Source organism: Dasypus novemcinctus, chromosome 27 (genome assembly GCF_030445035.2).
Source record: "Dasypus novemcinctus isolate mDasNov1 chromosome 27, mDasNov1.1.hap2, whole genome shotgun sequence".
NCBI classification, from domain to species: Eukaryota; Metazoa; Chordata; class Mammalia; order Cingulata; family Dasypodidae; genus Dasypus; species Dasypus novemcinctus.
In genome coordinates this window covers 20,082,292-20,099,702 of record NC_080699.1, presented here as the reverse complement: position 1 = coordinate 20,099,702, position 17,411 = coordinate 20,082,292, and the positions used below count along the sequence as shown (strand labels likewise).

The window sequence follows — 17,411 nt, the reverse complement described above, 5'->3', positions numbered from 1 at the left end:
CAGATAGGGTGACGGGCTTCTTGGGAGAAGACCAAGATCAGTATTGGTGGACAGGAGTTAGCATGCTGGGGGATTCTCTATCTCTGGGCCTCAGTTTCCCATCCCTGGGCTGCATGGCCTGGATGCTAGATTGATGAGTTGATTGGATGTGGCTAGTGGAGCAGAAGATGTTACACGTGGCAGTTCATCCACAAGGTGGTTAATTGGTCACCTCAGTGCTGAGTTCCGTTGCCCCATTGATTGTGGGTGAAGGGTGAGGAGGGGGAGATGGAGAATCAATAGGTTGATTGGTGTCTTACTAGCTCTCTGGTTGGACGCTCTGTCAATAGTCCCCACTTACTGACCAGTGGTGCATTGACAGGCCCAGACGGTTCACCTTTCCCCTCTGGCCTGAATCATGAGTCACCTAATGTCATGACTGGCCCAAGCAAGTTCAAAGAGAGTGAGGCTGCTTTTGGTCCCAAGACCAGGCTCCAAAGAATGGGCTGCAAGGGACATCCCAAGAGGGTTGAAAAGAACAATTCCATCTTTAGTCCACTTTCTGTTCTGCAAGAGGCCACACTTACGAGAAGGGGCCAACTCCCACCCCCACAATCTACTTTTTGCTGGGAGACTTATTCCTACCCAAAACAAAGCAAAGATAAATATACAACCCCTAACTAATATCAAAAGCACATCTGTCTGGGATGGAGGTAATAGGTGAAAACTCATTCCCAGCTCACCTTAGGAACAAGCAGCTAGTTAGACAAGATTTGATGTGTCCTTGCTGCATCCTGGGGGATCTGGGGTGAAGTGAGAAGAAGGTGAGAGAAGCTCAATCAGACAGGTCCCCATCCCTGACCTCCAGGCTCTTTCAGACATGAAGCTCCCGAAGGTCCAAGCATATGCCCTTGGCTCAGCCTCTGGGATGGTCAACCAGCTAGAATTGCAGAGTCTGGAGTCTGGCAAGGAATAGCTGCTGGTTTTCCATACTGAATCCCTTATAATTGACCAGGAAAAGGCAGTAGGAACGTCAGAACTCATCCCCAGATGTTGCTGTTGGGTCCTTTCCCTCCAGCCCGGCTCTGTCACGTGCTCCCTCCCCACCATGCCTTCCTATGAGTGACAGGGAGGAAAAACGGTGGGAGGAGAAAGGGAGGACCAGAAAGCCTTAACCATGCACTGAGGACCCTGAGACAGGCAGCACCCTGGGTGGATTCCCTCATTCCTTTCCTCTGAAGGCTTGCTGGGTGGATGGGGTGATGGAGGACGATGTCCTCGGCTGGTCTTAAACCCTGATGTCTGGGAGAGGGGGGCAGGCTAGCACAAGACCAAAGACCGTCGCCTCGGCTCTGCTTCCCTCGGGGTCCTGCTTCCTGGTGGGAGTGCCAGGGCCAGCTGCTGAGAGTTTGCAGAGGAGATAGGTAAAGGCAAGCCTCCGCCTTTTCCTTGGTTCCCAACCCCGAAACTGGCTGGTGCTGGCCGTGGTGCTGATGTTCTTGTCTCCACAGCTGGGTCCCCTTGGGGAAGCCTCCAAGCAGGCAGAGAGCTTGCGCCTAATCCTCTGGAGATCCTGGGCCCAGAGAGATAAGAGGACTGGGTGGATCCCTCTGGCATCTTCCCAGGGGATTGCTTCCTCCTCTCCTCCTCTCCATTGCTAAGCGTTCAAGTCCTGAACTGAAAACCCACCTCCTATTATTTCTTCGTCATAACAGCCCTTATTTGTTCACCTTCCAATTCCCTGGGGCAGGAAACAACAAAACAACTGAATCTGTGAATCATTTCCATCATTAATTCCTCCTCATCCACCCCTCAACCATTTCCCAAAGCTGCTGACAAAGAGTCAAGAAGAGAGTTTAATTCAGGCTTCGTGTTATCTGATTACCCCCACGTATCCCCGCCACCTGCTGGAGGCACGCATGTCCATGGAATTGGCCAGGTGAGGTGGGGGAGGAGACATTAGGGGTCTGATAAACCTAACACCTAACGCAGAGTTATCAGCCCCAGGGAGTAGAGAGTTGGTTTTGCCTTCAATCTAAAAACAAAGCCGGGGGAGATCTGCTGAATTCCAAAGTGCCTCATTCAGGGGTCATGCCAATGGAGAAACTGAGGCTTGGTTGATGGAAAACTAGCGTGAGGTCGGGGATGTGTGGGATTCTCCCGAGCTAAGACAGCAGGTTGGAAAGCCTTCGTGGGTAGTTGGGGAAGAGGACTGAATTCCAAGTTCTTGCGGTATGGGCCCAGGTCCTGGTGCAGGGTTACTGAGATGCATAGACATGGGAAAAAGTGGGTGGGACTGTGCCTTGAGCAGAAACCCCAGCCCACCCTCACCAGCCCCCACCCACCCCTGCGGGGCCGTGCCCCCTCAAGAGTACTGCCAGATGGACCAGAGCGTGAGCAGAGTGGCGGTGTAGGCCAGCACCGCCAGCAGGTAGATGCGGAACAGCAGCCTGTCCAGCACGGAGCCCACGCGCAGCCAGTCGCGGGCCACCTGCCGGCTCTCGTCCCGCTTCTCCAGGAAGTGTCGGATGGCCGCCAGCTCCTGCAGCAGCCCGCGCACTGCCAGCGAGGCCTCCCGCGGCGGCGGCGGCGGAGGGCTGGCCCTGCCCCTCGGGGTCTTCTCCGAGTCGCAGGGTCCTCCCAGGTGGCTGCAGTGGTTTCCCATGGCTGGAAGAGGGGCAGTGCGTTGGGAAGGGACAGAGACCCAGCGTGGCCGGAGCACCGTTCCTGTCACTACAGCCCTACGGGATGTTTTAGTCTGAACAATTTCGGGCATAAAAAGCACAAAGAATGAAATCATGTATTTGTGTACCTGCCATCCAACTGAAGTAAATAAACATAATCAATACAACGGAAGATTCCTGTACACCCCTTCTCAGCTCACCGCACTCATGGATTAGGTGTTTGTCCTGCCTGTGCATTTTTTAGCCTAGGGTTTGATGTCTATTATTTCGTCTGAGCCTCACAACAGCCCCAGGAGGGAGGCAGAGCAGGGGTGATTTCTAGCCCTACTTTTCATGTTAACGGGCTAAAGCGCAGAGAGCTTAAATGGTAGTCTGTGGCCACAGGCTTGGTGAGGCCACCAAGACCCAGGCAGCTGGACTCCCATTCCAGTGCTCTCTCTCATAGTCATGCTGCCTCAGAAGGGCCAGCCTGTGGTCACAGCCTTCGTCTTCATGATTCCAAGTCCTAATGGGCCAGAAAACTCGCCTTCATTTACAGCTGCCTTCACCGGGTAAACGGAAATTAGGTGGTAGGCTGGCAGACTGGCTCGCTCTGCTGACTAGCCCCTGGCGAGAGGGTCTTCAAAGAGACAGAGGTCTCATGTCAAAGGCCTGGCCTCGCCAGGAAGACGGACAAGATGCGGTGCCGTGGAGTGATAACGACGCTCGCCGAGTCAGGCGGGCCTGAGTTCAAATCAGTTTTGCCAGTTTCTGGCTCTGTGAGTTTGGACGAGCTCTTGATCCTCTCCATGTCTCCGTGGCCCCACTTAAAAAGTGAGCATGGGCATCCTGTTGGGTTGCCACAAGGTTTACCGGCAAGCAGTGAAAGTGCTTCACACGTGTGGGACCCAAGGCGCTCAGCAAACCAGCCAGCCCACCCAAACCAAGCTGGCGGCCGTCGCCACTCCTCGGGGGCTCGAGGCCCCCGTTAGCGCCTCTCTACCCTCGTCTCTGCTTCTTGGGCACCTGACCTCCTAAGGACCTGGTCTTCAAGCAGCTTAGAAAGAGTTTTGGAAATCCTGGCTGCAATATTTAACCATGTGTTGCAAGGAGGTCACTCGCCGCCTGAGGGTCCCTTTGACCTGTCGCTGGGTCCATCTGGGAGAGAGGACACTTTCAGCCCGGCCAGCTCAGCTCCTGACACACTCAGCCTCTGCCTCTCTCACTCCTCTCCATCCATACCCAGACAGATTAGAGTTCACCAAGGTACAGCGCGCGTTCACGCTGCCCCATGCGGGACAGCGCCCAGTGCCCAGGCCCTCCCTGGCCCGTCGCATGCCGTGCTCCACCAAGTGCCTGGAGCCACAGGTGCCCACCGCCCCAGTGCGGGACCCTCCCCTCTCTCACCTGGCCAGTCCTCAGTCTTGGTGGCTTGGGAGGGGGCTGGTGGCCTATGGGAATGCGACTGTTCCCCGAGGCAGAGGAGCGCGGCGACTCTCTCGAGAACCAGGCGCCGCAGCCAGGCGGGCACGGGCTGCTGCAGGTCCTGCTTGTGCACCAGCCGCACGATGAGGATGGTCTCGGCCAGGCTCAGCACGAGCAGAGCCATGCACACGACGAAGTAGACGCCTGCGCACCGGGGGTGGGGCAGGGAGAGACACGCACGGCACGTGGGAGGGCGCAGTCGCCATGTCCAGCTGGGCACCCCCACCCCGCCCCGGGAGCGGGCCTTACCAATGAGGGGCGTGCCGATGGCGGTGGCGGGCAGCGTGTCGGACACGATGATGAGGAAGACGGAGTAGCCCAGGAGGAGCGTGACCTTGAAGGAGACCCTCTCGCCACTGTCCGGTGGCAGGTAGAAGCCCACGATGTCCATGACCATGAGGAAGATACTGGGCAGCAGCAGGCTGACCACGTAGAACAGGGGCCGCCGGCGGATCACCACCTGGGGCGGGGAGAGGCGCTGTGGGGGCAGCCTGGGCCAGGCAGGCTCTGCACCCCGACCTCCCACCCCCACCTCCAGCCCCCTCGCCTGATAGAGCTTTCAACCTGGCCTCCTGGAGGAGGAAATGGACAGACCCCATATTCTGGCTCTGGCTGTTAGAGAGAAGTGGCTGCTTCAGGATCAGCAAGGGACAATCCCCCCAAGATTCTCGGTCTGCCTGCCTCAAGGTCAGGGCCGCGTGTGACATGGGAGTTGGGAAGGACGTTCTTCCCTGCCCTCTAAGTCCGCCCGGGTGGGAAGGCCCGGCGTTTCGCTGATCAAGGTGCCCAGGCCCGAGCCCTGCCCCACTCACGTAGAACTTCATTTCTGCGTAGCAGTCGCTGCTCTCTATGCTGAACTCCCGAAACTGCGCCAGCACCCCCAGAAGCTCCCACTCGCCCTGGTTCATGAAGATGCTCTTGTCATCCTTCACCTTCTCGGGCAAGCGCCACAGGGAGATGTTGATGTCCTGGACTGAGAGAGGAGAAGTCCAGTCGGCTTTGGCATTGAGCAGCGGGAGCCAGGCAGACCGCGGCATGGGGGTGTGGGGGAGCGGGACGGGCGGCCGAGGGGACTTGATCTCAGATGACGCGAGTTCAAGTCTCAACCCCTGATCTTGAGCCTCAGTTTCCCAGGCACAAAATGAGGTCATATCACACGCCGCACCTCTCTCAGGGGCCTGCAGTGAGGGCGGGGGTGAAAACACACAGCAGAATGCAGAGAACCACACCAACCACTCACCAGGAAGGCCCCCCGCCTTTCCAAACACCTTTCTAGATTTCCCCGTTAGAATTACCCATGTAGGAAATAAACACAAGTCAACATTCTTCACCTTTGCCTTGATAGAACTGCCTGTCTTTAAAGGTGAAATAGGAAAATAAGCAAAATCCCCACTTGCAGAACGGCAGTTCCACTTCTCTATACTTACACTAGAGAAACAGCGATACATATGCCCTAGGAAGGAGAGGAGTACTGACTGCAGCAAAGTAGCAGAAAAGATCTAAATGTCCATCAATCAGGAAAATATTAATAAACAGTGATGCATCCCAATCATGAGACATTCCATAGCAGTTAAAATTTATAAGAAAGTTCTAAAATGCACTAACTTGCAAAAATGTCCAATACTCATTGTTGAGTTAAAAGAGGCAAGTTACAATGTCTAATAGTATATAGAATATAATAATTTATGTAAAATAAAAGCCCATAAAATAATTTCCATATATTTCCATAGATGTGTTTGTGCATGTGTGTACATATACATACACACACACACGTGTGGATATGCATGGCATACAGAATGATCTAGAAGAACATAAATGAAATTCATACTGATAAAAGTGGTTAACGCTTGGTGTGGGGAGTTGGTGAAGAGTTTAGGATTGAGGGTAGAGGTCAAAGGGGACTTTAGCTGTAATTATGGCTTTTGTTCAAGGAAATTACATATTGGAAGCGGCCTTTTTGCAGTAGGGACATGTTTGCTTTACTAGACCTATAGAAATTACCTTAATGTTCACTCAATAAAAATGTGCCAAGCATTTTTCCTTTGTGCCAGTCACTGATGATGGGCAAGAAAGTCACACTGCTGTACTTTCTATGTTTATAGCTAGTTAAGAAGATGACATTGAGCAAGTGCTTACAAGTGCCCTAGAGAACAGGCCGCCACAAGACTGGGGACAGGCATGGTCTAGGCTGGGGACGAGAGGTGTGGACTGACCCTCAGGCGGTCTCAGAAGGGCATACAGAGGAGTTGGCCAGGCAGGTGTGGTCGGGGGTGAGGATGGGCAGCGGGAAGCAGGACACTGAGAAGGAGGGGACAAGGCAGCCTAGGAGAGGAAGCAGCATGTGAGAAAGTGAAGGAACAAGGGGTTGGGGACTAGAAAGGAGGGCGGCTCGGCTGGCGCAGAGCCCAGGGGAGCGGGCAGGAGATGGGGCTGGAGCGGTGGGGCCGGTGGGCAAGGCCAGACTTTGCAGGGCTGCAGCCAAGGATTTGGATTGTCTCCCAGGAGTGCTGGGAAGCTATCGAGGGTTTTAAGCAGAATGACATGATCAGATTTGCATTTTAATAAGACCTTTCTGGCTGTTGTGAGGAGCAAGGATTGGAGGGGGCAAGAATGAATGAGGGAGCCCAGTTGGGAGGCTAATGCAGAAGCCCAGGCAAGACACAAGTGGATAAATGCGGCAGGATCTCTCTTCAGTGAAGTAATTAGAATATGTAAATTCATAGAGTCAGAAATTTGAATACAGGTTACCAGGGGCGGGGAATGGGGAGTTAACACTTAATTGGTGCAGAATTTCTGTTTGGGGTGATGGGAAACTATTAGTAATGGACAGTGGGAATGTTAGCACAGTATTTGAATATAATTCACACTGCTGAATTGAATACTTGGAAGTGGTTAAAGTGGGAAATTTTAGGTTGTGCCTATGTTACAAGAATAAAAAAAATTTTTTAAACCGTAGAACTGTATAAGACAAAAAGTGAACCCTAATGCAAACTATGGAATATAGTTAATATAATTCGTAACATTGATTCATCAATTGTATCACACTAATGCATGATATTAATAATAGGGAGAACTGTGGGGGGGTATATATGGGAACTCTATACTTTCTGCATGATTTTGATGTAAACCTACTACTGCTCTAATAATTTTTTAGTTATCAAAAAAGGTAACCTAGGCAAGAGAAGAAGGTGGCTAGAATTAGGGGGTTGTGGTGGAAATGAAAAAAATTAGGCAGATTTGAGAGACAGTGCCAGACCCTGTTTGCGATGTTAGAAAAGAGCTGCTCTTAACTAAGCACCTTGCAGTCAGCAGCACAATGACTTGTCAAACCCTTGCAAGGCCTGAGGGGCAGCAAAGGCAGCAGGTGACACCAGCCCCCTTCCCAAGATGAGGCTTCAGAGGCTCCGTGCATTAAGACAGGAAGTGGTCAGTTGGATAAGAGAATGGCCCACTGGGTGGACTGGGGGAGAGTAGACTACAATGTAGACCACTGTCCATGTGGTGCAACCGTGCTCCAAAATGTATTCACCAGGTGCAGTGGATGTGCCACGATGATGGAAGAGGTTGTTGATGTGGGAGGAGTGGGGTGAGGGGGGTGGGAGGTTTATGGGAACCTCGTATTTTTTGAATGTAACATTTAAAAGAAAATAAAGAAGAAGAAGAAAGAATGCATCCTCGGACGGCCCCCTCGTTCAGGTGTCCCTGCAGCCCCCTACCCGCACCCCGGCCGCCCCAGCCCCCATGCTCACTGGTGTGCAGCCAGCTGGTGAAGGTCAGCGAGCAGTTTTGCACGTCGAAGGGGAAGTTGTAGATGTCGAGGCTGCAGGCCGTCACCACCTGCAGGGGCTTGTAGTTCTGGACCTCGCCGTGGTGCCGCACGTACACGTACGGGATGTTTGGAGACTTCCCCACGTCCACGCTGGCCGGGGAAGAGGGGTCGGTGGGGGGGCTCAGGAAGCAGCCCCCAGGCCCTGCCCTGTGAGTCTGCAGATCGCTGAGTAACCCGTAGGGAACCAAGTCCAGGGAGGGTCGAGGCAGCAGGAAAACGTGGACAGTGTGGTCTGGCCTCAGTTTCCCCAGCCTTCTTATCTATCTTTGGGGTCCTTACTTGTCATTGTCAAGGCTACTTTCCAAGCAGTGAAGGGCATTTCTCCTTCTTTATTACCCTGACACTGTAGCCACAAAACACAGGGAAGGAGTCCAGGGCTCAAATGCCATGTGCTGTAAGTATGCCCAGCTGCCCCCATGCTGTCACCCACCCCGGGCTGGGCAGGGCTCAGCTCCCAGCACCACCAGCCCCAACAAGGGGCAGGTGTGGAGGGAGAGCAGAACCTTGGGTTCCACCCCGGTTCTGACTCCTGTTGGCTTCCCAGCCCTAGAAGGCCTGTGAAATGAGAATAATCATTTCTGGAGGAAAAGGAACTAGAGAGGTCATTGGTAAGAATTAGGGGAATCCCTCTCTTTGGCTGACCTCCCGCCCCTGGGCTCCCTGGAGTGACCACTGTGGCACGGAGCTGGCTGAACAGAGGCCCTGAGCCTGGAGTCTTCTGTGGAATCAGGCTCAGGCATAGGGTGTCTAGCCTAAGGCTGCTTCACCTTTTAAACCAGACTCCCTCCAGCTGTGCCATGCAGGACACGGGGGCAAAGGTCAACTGCCTGCCCTGGAAAACAGAGCGAGGGTGGGGGCCTGGAGCTGGGCAGTGCGATGGGTATCCAGTGGAGGGTGACTGTTTCCCTGCCGCTTCTCCTTTCCATCCATCTCCCCCAGCCACCTCTCCTGCCCTTGAATTTGGAGGTCCAAGCAGCAAAGCCTGAAAGAGCCTGAAGAAGACCGTGTTTAGCTGCTGGAAATAAAGGCTGGTGCAACCTGTGGCCATTGAAGCACAGGGATAACTTGAGAGGCTTGAGTGAGCCCCTCCCCACCCCACCCTTGCTTAAAATCTCCCGAGACCAGGAGTGGTGGCCGCTGTCAATGCTCCCTTCCTTTCTGTAATATTACTGTCCCTGTTCAAAATTCAGCTGTCCCTCATTCATTTATTATAACAGATGTGCACTGATTCTCTGGCTTCCTTTCTCTTGGGATAGGGGCCTTGGACAAATAAGTACAGAGTTTTGACATCAGGTATCAAAAAAGAAGCGTTTAGAAAAGAAAAGGAAAGGACAAAAGACAAAGGGGAACTGGGGCCACAGGGCAGCTGTACCTGGACGTTCGCGAGCCTGGGTGGGACATCTCAGGGGTGCTAGTAGGGCTCTGGTCTCCCGCCTCCACCCCCAGCCCGCCACCTTCTCCTGTCCCTAGCCCGCCTGGCCACCAGAGCCAGATGACAATACTCACAACTCATTGATGAGGATGTCGGGGACCCAGATGCTGTCAGTGGGGATGGACAGCTTAGTGATGTTGTCAAAGTCCTCTGGGTTCCACTGGAGAAACTCGTCATTCCAGTACTAGGGGAGGAGGGGACAGTCACAGGTGCCCTCCATCCTCGGGGAGGGTCGTGCCCATCTCAGGCCAACTCCTCCCCTCCTTGCTCAGGCAACCGGTGGGCAGCTTCTTAGGAAAAGCTGGGTGTGGGTGGCACCCAAATCACTCAGCAGTAGCTTCGAGTCCCCTCGTCTCCGTGCTCACACACTACCTGCCTGGATATGTGACACAGACAGAGCCACCCTATCCCGGGCAGGTGTTTGGTCATTTCTAACATTATGAGTCCCCTGTCTACCAACTTTGGTTTTAGACAAATAACATCTTGAGTCTTGTAAAGAAAAAGAAGAATATCCATCTCACAGGGTAGAGATAATTATTGTTAAGTTTTGATCGATGCATTCTCCATTGCCCTGCCAGAATAGCTGGTCTAAAATGTAAATTTGATTGTGTAACTTCCTTGCTTAAAATTCCTCAATGGCACCCAGATGTAAAGTTCAACCCCATGGCCAAGAAGGCGTCCATAATCTGGTCCCTCGAGGCTGGGTTTCTTGCCATGCCTCTCTGTGAATTCTACACTCCAGTCATATGGAATCAAACACTACGGAAACCTCCACATTTTTGCAAACACCATTCTCTCTCCCTTGCTGCAATCCCTGTCTGCTTTACCAAGGTATGTTTTACACATTCTTCTAGACTTATCCAAGGCCTCTACCTGTTCCCTCCTCCAGGAAACCGTCCACGGCCCCCACTCCCCGGGCCTTGCAGGGCCACCTCTTGCTCCTGTGGCTAGTGGTTGTGCTTGCTCCATTTGGGCGGCTGTCACGTTGCATTTTAATTGTTCACCTGTCTGTTGGCTCTGCAAGCATGTGAGCTCATGTGGACAGCGCCTGAGTTTAGCTCATATCTCTAATGCCAATCCCTTAGCACAGCCGTTGGACATTCCCTCCTGGCTGACTTTAAAGAGCTGGGGCAGCCAGGTGACCCTAGAAGCCCCGGGACAGGGCCTAGGCCTGATGTCCTGACACAGAGAGCTCCAGGCTGCCTTTGCTTATTTGGGTCCCTTCCTGCAGGCAGGTTGTGCTCTGTATTGAGGAATCTCTCTGCAGGTGGAAAGGGGTCAGCATTCCAGCTTCTCCCTCCACCTACTCGCTGACGTATGCACTGGTGGTGGTGGGAAAGCATTCCCAGGGGGTGGTAGAGAGGCCCACCTATGCCAGGTGTGTCTACAGGTGTGTCATCTGTCCCCCTCCCCGTCTCCAGCCTCTTTAGCTTCCCTTCTGTCCCCATTCTTCCCCACAACCCCGGAGGAGGACCCCGCCTCTGGACAGCAGCCTCTGCTGTCTGCCCCCCACCTCCCACACCCGCCCCGAGCATTAAGTCATCAACGCCCTCAAGGCCTCAGGCGCCCAGAAACCTGTGCTTCACCAGGGCCCATCAGAAGCCCCAAGAGTGGGGGGTGGCCCCGGCAGTGAGGACTAAGTAGATGAAATTACCCGGTTTCCATCACCCAACTTGGTTGTTGTCTCATTTGGCTTAAGAGAAGGAAGAACTTTCTAGCAATCAGAGCTTTTAGAAAGTGGAAAGTGGCTGCCTTTTGAGTTCCAGCGGCTGCAGGTATTCAACTGAGTTTGGATGAGCACTCTTTTGAGATTCTGTGCTGAATTCAGAAACCAGAAGGGGGTGTAGAGGATTTCCCCTCCTGCAATCTTTAAGCTGCTTGCAATTCCCAGTCCTGAAAGGATAGGATTCTAGACTCCTGGATGTGGCATTGAGCCCCTGAGCCTCTGCCCCCACCTGCCTTCACCAAGGCCCTGAGATTCCAGGATGGCTAAGCCCGCATTCCAGGAAGGTGGGGGGAGGGGGGCTACCTGCTCACCTGCCGGTACCAGATGTAGGTGGTCAGTACCTGATTCTTCTCATCCTGTGAAAGGAAAGGGAGATCAGCTTGGGGAGCCCTGCGGGCTGGAGGTCCTCACTGCACACACCAACCCCCCAAAAGAGCTTCTCTGCATCTTAATTCCCTCAGGAGTGAAGAAACGGGGCTGGGAAAGTGGACAAGGTGGAGCTCCCTGGTCAGCTAGGAAAAGTTGGTCTTTTACTCGGGCACACCTAAAAAGAAATGTAATAATATTTTAACTTCTATTATAATGTATATATATTAAATGTAAAATGATCAAGATAATAATAGGTGTTATTTATATATAACATGATATATAAATGTGTACCATGATATCCCTCCCACAATATGTGTGTATCTGTGTGTCTGTGTGTATGTATGAATGAAAAGAAGTTCATCATTCCCTCTTCCCATCCCATTCCCAGTTTCCCTTCCTGAAACAACCACAGTAACCAGTTTACTATGTTTCTTTCCAGAGATGTACTAAAATGCAAAGATTTCAGAGAATGTCAAGGTGGGTAGTTTGACTGTAGCAGAGACAGAGAAGTCAGGTCCCCTCCCCGTGTCCCGACAGGGTGCCCTGCGTCTTGGTGTCCCTGCAGCTCAGCAGTGGCCTTCTTGTTATCTCTGCTCAATGTTCCACCTGCTCCGGGCAGTACTCTACCCTACCTCAGTGGAGCAGTTTGGTATGGCTATGAATTCCAAAAATAGATATTGGATTATGCTTGTAATCTGATCTGTACCTGGGCATGACTGAGTTATGATAGGGCGTTGAGTCCCCACCCCTTGATGGGTGGGGACTCATGGATAAAAGGCATGGCAAAGGACAGAGTTGAGGGCTTTGAATGTTGGAGTTTTGATTTTGGAGTTTGATGCTGAAGACTTAAACTGGAGCCCCGGGAAGTCAGCTCGCAGAGGAAAGAGAAACCAGCCCCAGGAAGGAAGGAACCCTGAACCCAGAGAGAAGCAAGCCCCGGGAACACAGGAACCCAGGAAGTCTGAACCCTGGCAGACGTCGGCAGCCATCTTGCTCCAACATGTGAAAACAGACTTTGGTGAGGGAAGTAACTCATGCTTTATGGCCTGTATCTGTAAGCTCCTACCCCAATAAATACCCTTTATGAAAACCAACCAATTTCTGGTATTTTTCATCAGCACCCCTTTGGCTGACTAATACACTCAGTAAGAAACTAATAAACTGTTTCCTTGCACAACCATTTAGTGACACCTGCCATGTGCCAGCGACCCGTGTAAGCCACCAAAAGCATAGAGATGACTTGGACATAGGCTTGGCCCACATACAGCTGATGTAGGAGCGAGTTATAATGCCCTAATGGTGAAGAATCTCACTAAAGAAAGTGACCCGGTGGCGACGGGGGCACGAGAGGGGGTGCCCCACGGGACAAACAGGGTTTTTGGGTCCGAGCGGCTGCCCTCCCCAGCCGTGGTGCAGGCCACAGATGCCGTGGCCCTCGCATGCCCGCCTCTGAGCGGGGGCCTGGTGGGGCGGGGGCTCACCACACTGAGGATGGCGTAGACGATGACGTCGATGGACACGGTGGTCGGCGTCCTCCAGTCCCGCACCGGGCGCACGCCCTTCCTGTAGTTCTCCAGGAGGTGATGGGACAGCCTCAGCAGGGCAGGCCCGGTGGCAGCGCCGGCCCGGGTGGCCTCCCTCCGCCGAGCTGGCAAGGGGAGTGCATCAAAGTGGACATCGGAGCCTGAGGTGGCCCCCAGTCCCCGGGCCAGGGACTGAAAGCTTTTACAGGGAGTGCATCAGGCTAGAACACGGAGGAGCCAAGTGGGAGAAGCCAGACGCGAAAGGACAATATTGTAGGATTCCACTCTGAAATATCTACAATAAGCAAAAACCCACAGAGACTGAAAAGTAATCAAGCACACTGCATCGATTGTACACTGGAAAATGGTGAGAATGGAAAATGTTGTTTAACACCTGTTACCACCATTTTAATTAATTAATTAATTCACAGAAGGTTGATGAGTAGTTGCCAGGCACGGGGGCGGGGGCGGGGGGGGGGAGGAACGGGGTTTTTGTTAAATGGGTACAGAGTTTCTACTGATGTAAAAGTAAGGGAAAAGGGTGATGGTAGCACAACATCTTTAAAGCAATTAATGCTACGGAATTGCACACTTACAAACTGTTAAAACGCAAATCTTGTGTTGTATCTGTTAGCACAATTTCAAAAAATACGAAAGAAAAATACCTCACAAAATCCCCAGACTGAAATTCCTGTTACCAGAGCCTCTTTGGCAGAGATTCCTGCCCAAAATCAACGTGTTATCTTGAGGGGGTGACCTAGACACTCTTTCACGGGATGCGGGGGGGAGCTTGGTTGTAAGAGCTGGGGTGGCCCTAGGCAGACCACGTGCAGCAGGCTGAGGGCTGAGCAAGGCTCCACGTCGGTGCCTGCGGAGGAGCTGCGGGGACGGCGGCCCGTGTCATGGGAAACTGAGAGGCCAGAGGATGCAAAGGAGTGTGGCCCCAGGCTCAATTTATGAGCCACACGGCCTGCCCCGGCTCTGTCTCACTCTCTTCAGATCTCAGCCTCTGCACAGCTCAGTCTCCTTCCTGCCCCCAGCTTGCAACAGGCAAGGCAAGAAGGAGGGGCAGGTGTCCCGTGAAAACTGTCCTCCCACCCCGTCCTGCCAAGTCCACCCCAGAGGGCCTCCCTCCCGCCACACGCACAGCTGAGGGGTGGCTGAGTCCCCTTAGGGTTGCTCTCCTGGCCAGTTCATAGGGTTAGGAAGGCGGGGGGGGGGGTGAGGTGGGGGGGGTAGAGAGGGACAGAGGAGACTGATGGTACCTTGCCCAGGGCAGGAGGGAGGCGGGGACAAGGGGACCCACTCCTAAGCCCCAGTCCTGCTCCGTGGAAGTCCACGTGCACCTCAGTTTTCCTTCTTGGAAATAGTGGGAACACTTGTTGAAGGGTGCCATGAAATACGAAGGCGAAATGCTTGGGGAGGGCAGGGGATGGGGAGGAGAGAGGGGAGAGCACCCTAAAGGACGAGGGGCAGGCTGAGAGGAGAAGACGGGGCTGGCAGGGTTAGGTCAGGGTGCTTCACAGAGCAGGTGCGCAGGCCTGGCGTCCCCGGGGAATGAATGACGTCATCTTCTCCCGTCTTGCCTACGGTATGCACGACCCGACAGCAAATCGGCCCCACAGATCCCCCTGCCTGCCTCTAGCCCACCTGTCCCTGCTACGCCATCTGCTTCCCTCAGAAGAGAAGAGCAGGGAGAGGAGGAAGGAGACTCTTTTCTGTGCATCTCCTTTGGAATGCCGTAAAGTAATAACATCGTTGTAATCTTAGAACCACTGGGTGGCTGTCATGATGGCCCATTTGACAGATAAGGATCCCCAAGGCTCAGAGGGGTGCAGGTCAGGCCCATGGTCATTTCTCCAGCAGGAGGAGGAAGCACGGCTCAAACCCAGCTCCCTGTGCCTCTTGCCTACACCAGCAAACAGCCCAGAGCTGTGGACTGGAGGAAACCAGCTGGGGCCACCAGGCCCCGGGACAAGGCAGGGATGGGGCTTCTCCCAGCCAAGGAAGGCCACAGGAAGTCAGGGCTCGCAGCCCGGCTCCCTTGTCCACTGAGCATCCCCAAAGGACAGCTCCCGGGGAGGAAAGTTGTCAACCCACGAGCATGGCCGTCTCTCCAGCCGTCGGAGGGCACCCTTGTCATCACCCCAACCCACCTCCATACGGGGAGAAAACCTCCCGAGAAGGAACGAATGGGTCCGCAGCAAAAGAAACAAATCCGTCTGCGACCAGAACTGCCTGTATTCAGAGGAGACAGGAGAGGATGGGTGGGGGCCAGAGTGAGGAGTTTGGTGTCATAGGGGTTTAGCCCTGCAAGGGGGTTTTAGGAAACAGTGACCCAGAGAATCCATGCAACAAAACCGGGAAGGTGAGGAGCGATTACTAGGTAAGATCTGCTGCTCATCCGCTGGCCCCCTCTCTGACTAGAACATTCTCACTTATTACAGGAAGGGGCGGGCCAGAGGAGTTCGAAGTTGCCTTGCAGCTGCTATTTGGTGAGTTGGAGGGTAAGGCGAGATTGAGCAGCTCTGACACCTGGAGCCGCCTCACTGCTCACCTCTCAGCAGGTCCTGCTCTCACCTCGGGGCTCCACGTCCCAAACCTCCTGGCATGGCCCCGATGCCTCCGAATGCTTTCAGGCTCCTGGGAGGTGAGACCCCTGGCCTTCCGCAGCTGCACCCTTTCCAAGACCCTCCCACCCTCGACAAGCAACCTCCACCCCACCCCTGTCGAGGGCCAGCCAAGCCCTGCGTATTTCCCGGCCGTGCGCTTACCTTCTCCCTGTGCCAGGAGGGTGGGCAGAAGCAAGGCGAGCAGGGCCCGCCAGGCGGACAGCGGCATGGCGACCTTCCGCAGGGGTGGGGGTCCTCCGAGGGGCCGTGCAGGGTGAGCCCCGCCGAGGGCCAACGTCGGGGCCGGCCGGCCAGCGCGTCTCTCTCGGCCGCTCCGCCGCACCTTCTGAGGCTACAGCCTTGCGCGCCCCAGCCCCCAGGGCTGGGTGGCTGCCAAGGTTTCCTGCAATCAGTCCTTCAGCTGGATCAGGTTTCAGGGCCGGCGGGGAGGGGACCGCTGAGCGCAGAGCCGCCAGCCGTTGGCGGGAGCTCAGTCCAGCCATTCAGCCAGGTGGCCGAGGAGTCATCTGGGGACGGGGGGCTGCGGGGGCCTGTCTGCCGCCAGGTGCTCAGGTGGCGGCCTCCACTCCTGTCCCCGGGCCTATTGGTCTGAGTTATTTAGGAGCAGCAAGGCCATTTTACCGCTTCACAGGACGAGGTGGCCCTGGCCAAGCACGGGCCTGGGCATCTCAGCAGACAGGGGAGAGGGACTGTGGCCACCACGTGTCTGCCTTTTGTCCTTCTTCAAAATACACACGCAGAATGTATAATTATATATACAGCAAATATGTAATAGCAGTACATGCTCAATGCAGGAAAACATGAAGAAAAAATTAAATCATCCATAAGCTTACAGCCCAGAGGCAGCCACTGTTAATGTTTTGGTGTAAAGTCGTCTATCATTTCTTCTATAATATGTATACAATGAAATAAATATACCACCCATAAAATTCTGTGTTTCCCTTTTTGGCTCAATATCAGCTCATCGCTTTTCTTATTTGTTTTAGGTTGACTACTTTTTACTATTAAAAGAACACTTGAGATTCGCAAATGGGAACACAAAGTGGATCACAATATTTTAGGCAGTTGTAGAGAAAAAAGTTTTACTGATTGAAAAATTTACACTTGTAATTCTGATCTATACATACGTTTAGAGTCAAATCCAATAAAAATAAGCCACTCTTCCTCAATAGACATAAATACTTTTTCTACTGTTTTTTCAATTGTGGCAAAACATGCGTAACATGAAATCTACCATCCTAAAGTATACAATTTAGGGACACTGAGTTCATTCACAACGTTGTGCAACCATCACTGCACTCTAATTCCAAAATTTTTCTTTTCCTCAAACCGAAACCCAGTACCCATTAAGCAGCCATTTCCAGTTAACACATTTCCTTTAAGTGTGCTTTTCTTGAAAGAAGTCTTCCTTTTCTCCTTGTAAGTTAAATAGACCAGTATCTATCACTCGGATACTGGACCGTGCATGCTCAAAATTGTGTGAGAAAAGAATCTTGGTGACTCTATTTGAAGGAATCCCACCCCAATTTACCATCTACATAAACGTGGATGTTTCTACCTCAAATTTGCTGAAAGCAAACATGTATGTACACATATATGTACACCACATGCCTATCAACCATGGCGTGTTTCAAGAACAAAGCGTTTTCAAGTTGAATCTGAACGCGGACAGGCTGGAAGCCCGGTAGGAAGGATGAAGTTTCTGAATTGTAGTTAACTTAGAACTACCCTTGGTCAGACCTGAGTCCGTCTCAGTCCTGTCTAGAGGCCAT

The 17,411-nt window shown here is 53.2% G+C and overlaps 1 protein-coding gene across 2 annotated transcripts; it reads right to left on the bottom strand.

Annotated features, from left to right (window-relative positions):
- Positions 1-1,817: 1,817 nt before the first annotated feature.
- Positions 1,818-15,973, bottom strand: HTR3A (5-hydroxytryptamine receptor 3A). Of its 2 annotated transcripts, XM_004465953.2 has the most exons (9): positions 15,781-15,973; positions 12,965-13,131; positions 11,426-11,470; positions 9,463-9,572; positions 7,877-8,046; positions 4,940-5,100; positions 4,377-4,587; positions 4,050-4,271; positions 1,818-2,646 (listed from the first exon to the last, which is right to left on the bottom strand). In XM_004465953.2, the coding sequence occupies exons 1-9, from the start codon at positions 15,845-15,847 to the stop codon at positions 2,345-2,347; spliced, it is 1,455 nt and encodes a 484-aa protein (XP_004466010.2). In that variant the 5' UTR covers positions 15,848-15,973; the 3' UTR covers positions 1,818-2,344. The 2 variants fall into 2 exon arrangements, with proteins under 2 accessions (XP_004466010.2, XP_058145495.1); XM_058289512.1 differs by having other exon boundaries at positions 4,050-4,587.
- Between the last annotated feature and the right edge of the window lie 1,438 nt (positions 15,974-17,411).

What these genes read in the sequence shown, in the direction of transcription:
- HTR3A (XM_058289512.1), bottom strand. Translation starts at nt 15,847, where the DNA reads ATGCCGCTGTCCGCCTGGCGGGCCCTGCTCGCCTTGCTTCTGCCCACC. An exon ending in TCTACGCCATCCTCAGTGTG is followed by an intron (nt 11,471 to 12,964) that starts GTGAGCCCCCGC and finishes TTCCTTTCACAG; the next exon opens with GATGAGAAGAATCAGGTACT. An exon ending in CCTACATCTGGTACCGGCAG is followed by an intron (nt 9,573 to 11,425) that starts GTGAGCAGGTAG and finishes CTCCTCCCCTAG; the next exon opens with TACTGGAATGACGAGTTTCT.